The 10,857-nt window shown below is 34.0% G+C and overlaps 1 protein-coding gene across 1 annotated transcript; it reads left to right on the top strand.

Moving 5' to 3' along the window:
• LOC110411218 (FAM63A-like protein (DUF544)) lies at positions 1-7,770 on the top strand. The gene is made up of 12 exons (XM_021421274.2): positions 1-406; positions 884-1,002; positions 1,088-1,194; positions 1,285-1,372; positions 2,928-4,002; positions 4,285-4,339; positions 4,455-4,536; positions 4,717-4,797; positions 5,584-5,688; positions 5,773-5,822; positions 6,146-6,263; positions 6,901-7,770. The coding sequence occupies exons 1-12, from the start codon at positions 169-171 to the stop codon at positions 6,982-6,984; spliced, it is 2,202 nt and encodes a 733-aa protein (XP_021276949.1). The 5' UTR covers positions 1-168; the 3' UTR covers positions 6,985-7,770.
• The last annotated feature ends 3,087 nt before the right edge of the window (positions 7,771-10,857 follow it).

Genomic DNA, 10,857 nt, shown 5'->3' with positions numbered 1-10,857 from the left:
TGTCGTGCACGTTCTTTTGTGATCTCTATCCGTAAGTTTAAAACTCTCTAGCAAAGCAAGTCGTTTTAGTGCCAAAAAAGAAGCAAAGTTTCCTTTCCTTCTTTTCATATTTAGTAAACAATATTTTTCCGTGATCGAGTTCGTCTCCGAAGCAAAAGAGGATTGAGAATGTCCGCTGCTGCAGCTCCTCATCCTGATGCTCCTGCAGCTTCTCCTTCTTCGCCTTCTCCTTCTTCTGTATCTGAATCGAAGGAAGAAGCGGTGAAAGATGAACAGAATCAAGAACAAGAAAAGCAAGAAGATATTAAAGAGTGCATGCACAAGACTAAGACAATCCAGTTCTTAGGTCGTACCACCCCTATCATTCTCCAAAACGACAATGGACCTTGCCCTCTCCTCGCCATCTGTAACTCCTCTCTTTCCATTTCTAGGGTTTTAAATTCCATTTCTTTTCATTATTAGTTATCTTTATGTTGTTTGTCAGAAAATTCCGGATTGAAAATTCTTTAGTTTATTGAATTTAATGTCTGGTTTAGGTCTTAGGTTTCTAATGTTAGTTAAAGGAAGTTGGAGGATTTTGATTCAATTTTCGATTGATTGTTTTCTGGACCGATGTGGAATCGATTTCGTTGGACAATTCAAATGTTTGATTATGCTTAGGGTTTATTTTTTTAATTCTTTATTGTTCTTTCTGTGGCTAGTGAACGACCTTAGGCTGAGAACGAAAGAAGAAAAAAAATTAGAAATGAAGTTTTTTGTCAATAAATTGAATTAGGAACATGATCATATTTCTAATTGGTCAATTTATCGTATTGTTTATATGGAGACTAGGATTGCAGATAATTAACTTTTGACACCGAACATTTTTTGGGGGCTGTGACAGGTAATATTCTCCTTTTAAGGAACAATTTGAACCTGAGTCCTGAAATAGCCGAAGTTTCGCAGGAGAAATTGCTTTCACTGGTGGCCGAGCGCCTCATTGATTCCAACAGTAATGTCAATGTAATTTCTTTCCTTCTTTATGCTTGGGTCGTTTGCTTGTTGCTGATATAGTAGGATGATACTGATGAATCCTTTTGGCATGTAGAATAAAGATGCAGGATATGTTGAGAATCAACAGCAGAATATTGCGGATGCCATTGATTTACTCCCACGTCTTGCAACCGGGATTGATGTAAATATAAAATTCAGGAGGTTAGCTTTTTCCTTTCTTTCTCTCTTTAATTTTCTCCTACAAGTCCCCTCTTTCTGCAATCCTTGTTGAATTATGTGTTTGACTTGCAGAATAGATGATTTTGAGTTCACTCCTGAGTGTGCCATATTTGACCTGCTTGATATTCCCCTTTATCATGGTTGGATTGTTGATCCTCAGGTATGTTGTTTTCCAACCACATATAACTCACATACTAGTATTTATAAGCTGATCTAAATTGTGTATTTTACGTGCTGTTATTGCCTTGGTCAGTTGCATGATTGTCATATGCATCTTCTGTGGTGCAGTGAGGTACACATCATGTCATCTCATTAGTCCTGTCTAGCTCCTTATGTAACCCACAAAAGCCTGTTATGTGCCTACTGCTGTTTTTCCTTATTTCAGTTAAATAAGTTTCTCAGTATGCTTGCTTGCCTTGAAGTACTGGCAATGAACTAAGATCATTTCCTTCTCACTGAGAGATTATGTGCCTTTTGCGCATTTTGATCTTATCACAGTATGAACTGAAAATTAAAAAAAGAAAAAAAATCCTTTAGGCTTTGTAGTAACAGCCCTAGAAGTGCATTTTTGATGAAACTTAAAAGCTCTAAATTTGATTGAATAAAAAAATGTAGCTTAGGCAAAGGAACATCTGCTGGTGTGCAGTAAAGCATATTCATTTCTATGTACTGTTCAAAAATTGGGGCTGCAATAGTTGAAGCAATGTGCTGAAGAGTGTATAGTTTCTTGCATAATCTTGACTATTTTTCCTGGTTGCATGGTGTGTAACTTCCAACTTTTTAGATGATTAAGGGCTGACAAAGTAAACTATAGATGCAGCGTTCAAGACAAACACAACTAACCCTTAGACAAGAAAACTTTGTTTTCAATTGTCTTGGCAGCTTACCTCCTTGAGATGACACACCAAGGTAGTTGGGCTCTTCTGACATTAATGGACTGATTTGTGCTACATGGTTAACAAGGGTGCATGCCGGGTATATGATCGCAGATCAATTCAAGTTGTACTCTGTAGCTTGTTTGGCTAGACATTCGTTTTACAATTTAAGTTGCATTGGACTTTAGATTTTATCATGTATCAAATTTCTAATGTTTGAGATAGAACTAGTCCCTGTATCGGATGTCTATGGTTTATTGTCTAATGATTATGGCTTCAACAACCAGTGCTGTTTGGTTGAAAATGTGGTTGGGAGGATTTTTGGAATTTGAGTAATATCAGATTTTGAGATGAATTTATTTGGAACATGATTGCATGGGGACCATCAGCTTACTTTTTTGGTAGAATTTTTAAGGCAATAAATCAGAAAAGTAATGTTAAATTCATAGGAAACAAATTTTATGTTTCTACTTTGAATTGAACTCAATATGGTTACTTTTTTTTGTTTTTTTGTTCGAGATTGCTGGTCAATCTCTGCAATATCTGATGATGCCTGCTAGGTTTTTAATCATTTGATGCTCATTTATAATCGGATCATATTGCTTACTTTCCAGGATTATTACATTAAATTTGATTTGTACTATACACTTTATTTCTAATTAGTGTTTATATTACTAGGGTTCAGTTATTTTTCTAAGACTTCCATTCCTGCATGGTTTTATGTTTCAGGTGTACAAGGCTTGATCTTGTACATCATGATATTAGTTTAATCACATATCCCTTAAACATATGAATTGGGCCAGGATTTGATTGTTTATTCTCACGGTGCACATGTACCAGGACTACGAAACTGCTAGTGCCATTGGGTCAAAATCATATAATGCAATTATGGGAGAGCTTGTGGCATTGGAAACACGAAATATGGAGGTTTCACGTAAACATAATTCTGAAGATTGTGTGGATTTTGCTGCTGCAACAACGGCCACTCTAGGAGTTCCGTCTCCTAGCCTGTCAAAAACCAGATCTTTTGATGACTCTCCTCGTTCTGCATCTGATCAGCAAAGATTAAGAAAAGGAGATCTTGAGGAGGAAGCAGAGTTGTTGAGAGCCTTGAAATTATCAGAGGCTGAGTTGCCAACCTCAGTTGGTGATCCTGGCAGTTTAGATGAAAGATCATGTTTAAAGAACCTTGTTTCAGTAGACTCTGTAGATACACCAGAGGGGGACAAAGGTGTTGAAGATCAAAACTTGCATCCGCATGAACCATCCTTTTCTGCTAATTGCAATGCCTTGAGCAATGATAGTGGTAGTAAGACATTTTTTGAGACCATCACAAGGGAAGTGTCCTCAAAGACTGATGGGGTTAATCAGAATCAATCATCGTATGTTATATCTGGAGAACTTACCCTTTCTAATGACGCGGTTGAGAAGAGTGGTGTTGAGACTATGGTTGTTAAGGGGAGTAGTGCTGATGAATTAATCCAGATTGAAGGTGCGGTTCCTGTTTCTCTGGCAAAGGGTACTGCATGTATAGATAGAAACAACACTGAAATTTCCCCAGGGGGTGAAAAGATTGAGACTCAATCCACTTCTGCAACTGATGCTCAAAAAATTCCAGATAATGTGAATGGATGTGACATGACAGAAGTATCATCCGTGTCTATACAAAATGCCGATTCTGATTCATCTAGTGGAAGAATGCATCATGCTGATGTGCCAGAAGCTTTTACTTCTAGTCTTGATGGAAGTGAACCTATATATGAAGGAGAAGAATGCATATTAGATTCAGTAACAACAACATATGAGGACCGGGAGCCTATATATGAAGGTGAGGTGATTCTTGCAGAACAAGCTGACAAAAAAGCTGTAGAGGGCTGCAATGTGAGGTCTAAGGATGAAATTACTCCACAACAAGGTTAGTGGTGGACCTTATAGAAAATGCAAACCTATATCCTTGTAGAGTGTGTACATCTTTTTTCAATTAATTTGAGCTCCTCCTTTTGTTGCTTGTTGCTTTCTTAAGAATTGCTATAAAGTAAAAATAATGTATTTTCTTATACATTAAAGTTTAATTTTTAATTTCTAATTCATAAAAAAACTTATTTGCTTTTTTTAACCAAATAAAATTTTATTGTCGTACTATTTTCATGTTTTTATTCAAAGATAACTTACTATTCATTTTCTCAATGTTCCTCAGGGGAACTGATTGCAAACTTCTTGAAGAACAACGCCAGTCAATTGACCTTTTATGGGTATGTTGAGTAGCTGCTTAGATGTTTAAAGAATCTTCCTTCTCAAGTCTATTACGTCTTTATTTATATGGTATGATGAAGCTTGTCGTTTAGTGACTATTTATATATTTTGCAGGCTTTTTTGCTTACAAGATGGTCTTAAAGAACGTGAGCTTTGTGTTTTCTTTCGTAATAATCATTTCAGCACCATGTTTAAGGTTAGGAGCTGGAAGCACTTCTTTCTGTGAAGTATTGCTGTGGCTGTCTATGAACTGCCAATTATGCTTGTAACAGTTGAACAACTTGACTAAATTAATAAGCTGATATGTGAACCAGGTTTCTTTGCTTTGTCAACTTTTAGTTATCATGTGATTTATTGAATCTCATTTTATTTGCAGTATGACGGTGAACTCTATCTACTAGCTACTGACCAAGGCTATCTAAATCAGCCTGATTTGGTTTGGGAGAAACTAAATGAGGTAAAATTGTTACCTACCAATCTTCTTAACCCAGGATCACTTTTTTGAGTTTTGGGTGTCATTTATTATTGTAGTCAAAATTAGTTAGGTGGATTGTTTACATTGTTGTTAATTTATAGTCTCAAAGTATATTGTAGTCACAAAGAAAGATTTTTAGCCAGTAGTGCAGTGGCCTCTGCATCGTGGGGCTATCACGAAGTATGTCGTGCTGTTTAACTGGGATGTTACAAGTGTCTTACTTTAGCATTATGAAATGATGGAAAATATCTCTTACTGAGGAAACAAAAATCTATGCCTGCCAATGGTTTTAGTATTGGAGGCTCTAGCTATAGCTGCGGGTGTTCCTGTTTGTTGATGTAACAACTATGATTATGAATGAGGGGCAGAATATCACTCCTGAAATATTGTGCTTTGAAGGAAAACTGGATCTTTCTCCATACTTTGCCTTGAAAAAAGTTCTTAAGCTAAACCACTGTGCTTAAATGGCAAAAAAATAAAAAATGGCTTCTGAGACATATTTTTTCTTATGTGATCCATAATACTAGTACCTTTTAAATGTTCTTCAGTTGGTGATAAGTTTTTATCCTATTATTTCCTTTGTTCATTGTTTTTGGCCCTTCCAGTGTCCTAATAAAATAAAATAAAAATTGAAAAGTGAGAGAAAAATGTTGCTAAAATCTTAAAATTTTAAATTTGAACCTTCTAACTGTTGCGAACCTATGATCTTCCTGTTATTGGTTCTTTTCTGAAGTTTGGTATCCAAAATTTAACTCACTATGCTTTCAGGTCAATGGAGACACGCTGTTTATGACTGGTAACTTCAAGGAATTCAAGGTTGATAGTCATGCCAGTGGCACTTGGGATGAACAAAATGCGATGGCTAGTACTGCTGTATGTGTTTCCTTTTGGGAAGAAACTTTTGACTGTTGGTATGAATGACTTTAATGAAACTTACATAAGATTTTCATGACACAGGACTACATTGCCAGCATTGATAGTGCAGCTCAAGCAGGATTGGACATAACGTAATTATCTGAGCTCTTGTTTATGTGTATTAGTATTAATTTGTTATAGGATAACTTCTCTTGATGTTAATACTGCCTAACTGAATCTCAACAACTGCTTAATTCTTGGAAGCCATTATTCTGTGGTTTTAAGACATTCATTAGATAATATTTCTGAAATATTGCTGTATTTTTTATAATTAATATTGGAAAAGTGATCAAGTTAAAATATTTTTTTCAAATCTTTCTTGAATGAATTAAAATTTTCTATATCTTTTTTAAATGGTTCTTCATTATGCTCAGGTATGACAATTTTTATTAACTGTATGGTATTATTATCACAGCTCTGATTTACAACTTGCAATAGCTCTACAGCAACAAGAGTTTGAACAACAGCCGCAGCGTCAGAATGTGCAGCAGCCACCCGTTGTAGGAGCTTCAAGATTAGTAACAGGTCCCCAGGTATTTTGCTCCCTCTTCCATCTAGACATTCTGAATAACTGTCATCTTATCGACTGATCACTGATTCTTGAATCTTACATCGGGGTGTGTGCACTTATTTGTGGTGTGATAGGCTTTCTTTTCCCAAACTCAGCTGGTCTTTCTTGGGTTTTTAGCGACATGGTAAACTATTGTTGTAAAATATACTTTGTTTAGTAAGGGAGCTATTTAAATGGAAGAGTTATGCCTTGCAAAGATGGGGCTATGAAGTAGGTACTTTTTATCATAACTTCAGTAGCAGTGTGGAATGATAAGAAGAGACTATTCTATTAGAAATTTTTGTGATAAGATCTAAAACCGTCTGCAAATGTTTGAGATTAGATTGGTCTTTCCATTAGTACCTAAATGCAGTCATGAATTAGACTGTGTGTTGATGATCTACAGGCTGCCCGAAAGATTATTAGTTGGTGTGACTTTAATAAGCTTGTTATTACTGATCTGACAAGCACTCTAGCACGAACAACCATGATTAGTAATCTATAAGTATAATTATAAGCCACTCATGCTGTTAGACATCTTGACTTCAATTTATAGATGGACTCTGTATGCCTTGTGTTGCAGAACAGTAATTCTAAATGTCGAAAGTGGCATTATGCAGGTGCCAAGAAACAGTGGAAGGAACTCTTCATCTTCATCATCAAAGCAAGATGCAAAATCAAAAGACAAGTGTATCGTGATGTGAGTTCTCGCCATCAATGCATTTGGGAGGTCTCTTATTGTAAATGGTTTGTCTGTCTTGGTCCCATTGTATTTCGACACTAATAAAACCCTTGATTAACCATGCATGGCATTTTAGATCCAAGGTTTTGACTGTAAAAAAGAAAAAGAAGGAAGTATATACCGCAATAGCACTTCAATCTATTCAAAGCCTACAATCAATCTATCGTCCATGCTAGCAGCGTACTCTTCAACAATTTTTATGTTATTTTAAGCATCCACGTTTCTCGGAAATTGCAAATTTTGTGGTCCCAATCATAAGCAAGTTCAGCGTGACCCGTGGGAAACTTGAACGCACCTCACCTCACCTCGATCATGGAAGCGTAGCCCAGAGTGGAAAAAGTCATGGTGGGAACATTGTTATCAACGCAGCAGCACATTTGGGACAGGGGCGTGATGGTGATGGAGCAGAACAAATTGACTAGAGCAGCATTTGGGGATTCAATTTTTGAAAGAGTCGGTGTATGGCGTAGGGTTTGTTCTCTCTGGTCAATTCTCGATGCCTTCAACATCAATTGCTTCTTGTAGTGTCAGCGTCGACCAAGGTTTGGGCCTTATCTTTAAGTGACATGTCACTGGAGTAACCAGAATCTATAACCACTTGGCATCCGGTAATAAATGTACGTGTTCAATTTCTTAGTCACTTTGTTTTTTTTCTCTAATCCTTTCTTATCACTAAACCTTGAAAAGTTTTACCTTCTCGCACTGGGGAGTTGAAACATGTCGCAATATATCAATCAATTCATAAAAATCTTTGATCCAGTGGCATTTGCGCGTTGGATGTTGGATAAATCAAAGATTTACTTTAACAAATAAATTATAAACGTGGCATTCAATTTTGGAACATCATAGGTTGAGAGCAAAGGCAGTGCTCTGGGTATGAAAAGCAAGCAATTTTCTTTTGTCCAAATGCAACCGAAACCACGACAAAAGTTTTTATCGTTGGGGATTTTGTTGCACCTTCAATCACAACACTTTCTTCTCATGCGTTCGCAATACCAAAAACCTTTGAAATTTGTACCGCGGAAGTTGGAAAATTGGGGATTCGTCACTTAATACTGCTCCGATTATAAATAAATAATTAAAGCCAAACGATAGACCTTGTAACATAAAATTGTACAATGCAGCCAACCAATTTTTTTTATTTTTTAAATAAATAAAAATAAAAAGAACCAACCAATCTAATTTCTTTCAGGACCCACAAAGCTCATAGCCAACAACAATAGGCTGAGACCGTAACATACAGATTCCGACTAAGCACCGACAACCTGCCCCTTTTCTTCCTTCAGCATCTGCCAATGATTTGATATTTTTCCTTTACTTCCAAATTACAAAAAAAAAAAAAACCTACACAAACAAACCTTTCAAAAGCTCCTAGTAATCTAATCGGGTGTGGTCGTAAAACTTTTTTACATGATGAATAAACAGTAATTAATAATCTAATGTTCTCTAAGAACAAATGTTAGTAGGCATTAGTTATTACTAGACGATTCTAGACACTAAACAATGCCAGAAAACTAGATAATTAGACCGAATTGTATTATTGTTCTTTTTAATTGGGTAGTTGGGTAACGCTAATTTTTATAATATCAATGTTTATAATTTGTGGGTTGTCCTCAAAATCATGATTATTGACTTTGTAGAGGAGGTGTGAACTTTGTGAGGTTAGAGAAGAATGCGAGAAAAGAAGAACGAATAGGAAAAGAAAAGGAAAAACAGATGGAAAGGATATATTGTGGGGTTGATGATTTTGACAACACCCACATCCATCCAAAATCCAAATCGCATACGTATATGTAATATTGGTAATTAGATAGTATTCATATATGTATCAAGTTTATTTTATTTTATTTTATTTTTTTAAATAAAAGGTATTGAGGATATTTTAGTGATGAGAATTGGGAAGGAGGGACCACTGTTTTTGTGGGAGTTGTTTTATTAGTAGGTATAAATGAGTTAAAGGATACCAAAAAATAAAAAAATGAGGGTGGTCCCTTGACGCTGAGGGTGTCGCAATCTTAGGTTTGGGAATAGGACAAAGCTACAGCTGTGACGCTGACCCCACTTCTACTTCCACCACCTCCAACGCCGATGCTGCACTTTTCTTTTCTGTTTTTTCTTGGGAATTACGTCATTAACCTTCCAACTCTTTCTCCTTCTTTTCTCTTCATTTCTTTTCTTCCCCTTAATTTCTTGTTTGTGGTAACAAAGTTTATAGTAATTCAATTTGATCCAATTAGAGATTTGTAGACTTAAATTTTATCATAAAGATTCATAAAACTTTTATAAATTAATACTTTTGAGATCAAGCAAATTTATTAAGATATTTTTTATTTTCTTTTAAATATTAAACTTAATATATGCATTGTGTTATAATTATGCGAATCTTATCTAATTATTGAATTATTAATTATCATTATTAGTGATAAGTAAATTATTAAAAATGTCATGAAAAATGACAAATAAGATGAAGTTTCAAATGATAAATGCATTCAAAGCAAAAATCACATTACATAATTTTCTTTTACAATACAAAAACACTATATCAGAACTTCTTAATTCATTATGAAAAATTAAAAAAGAGATCTAATGAGACATCAATTTTAAAATGAAAAAACAATATTTGAGTCATATTTTACATAGGTCTCTCATATATAATTTTGATATATAAAGAGATTATTAATTTATATATCAAGTAAGACTTATATATATTTTTAAATATATTATCTTATAAATTTAACAAATTATTAATATATCATGTTGGTATCAAATCAAAACCGATCAAAAATATTATTTAATAAAAATGATTAATTTATAAATATTTTACTATAACTTTCAATATTTTTTTAACTATATTATTTATAATAATATTTGATATTAAATTCAATAATTGACTATTTGCAAAATATTTTTTTATCGTCTTTCCATCATATCAAAGTTTCACTCATGAATCAGATTTTCCGAGCATTAGATGCTTTAAAACTTCTCAAGTTTTTGACCTTTTTGCTTGACATGTAAATATTGTCATAGTCCTTATCATATCAATTGTCTAATTCACATACTTAATTGCAAGTCATGTTTTCTGAAAAAATCATATTACATGACTAGAAATTCCGTTTTTAAGTTCTCGCCATCCATCCTTGACCCCAAAATAAATATATCATTATAACTTCAACTTTTAAATATATTTAATTTAAATTTAATTAATTTTTATTTCTTAAAGATATTTGAATATTTGATTCATTAATTAGTATATAATTTTTTTTAAAAAAATAAAATTCAATTCTCATGTTCTTAATTTTAAAAAAAAACTTGTATTTTTAAGAGAAAGAGAAAAAAAGAAATTTCTTATAACTTCTAATTTTTCTGTCATTGTAAAAATCTATGTATATATATATATATATATATATTCATATTTAGCGTTATTCATAACCATTTTGTCTCATCAATTTTTGAAGCACATGTGAAAGCTCCCAGAAGTTAGATTCTGCACGAAAGATATATAATCATATCTCATCATATCTAATTTTAATTTAATCTTTTTAATTGAAGTCTAATTTTTAAGAACAGTTGCTCCTAACTCTTTGATCATTACTTATTGTACTTTGGTTTTAAGCTTTTCTCAAGAAAGTTGAGAATTATGAAATAAAATAATTAATTAAATCAATTGTGTACATCCCATTTGCAGAGTTTCTATAAATGGGACATTACTTGTGAGGTGTGAAACCTGCATAAGAATATAAAACCAATAATAAGAAGGGGAAAAGGAAAATCGCTTCCTTGCATTCAACGCAAACATTTCCACCAAAAGCAGAAGGGGGGCGAACCCAAGGAAGCC

The sequence above is a fragment of the Theobroma umbraticum genome, unplaced genomic scaffold (genome assembly GCF_002168275.2).
Source record: "Theobroma umbraticum cultivar Fairchild unplaced genomic scaffold, ASM216827v3 scaffold_30.0, whole genome shotgun sequence".
Lineage (NCBI taxonomy): Eukaryota > Viridiplantae > Streptophyta > Magnoliopsida > Malvales > Malvaceae > Theobroma > Theobroma umbraticum.
Note: the sequence above shows the minus strand (reverse complement) of the source record. Positions and strands in the feature narration are given on the sequence as shown.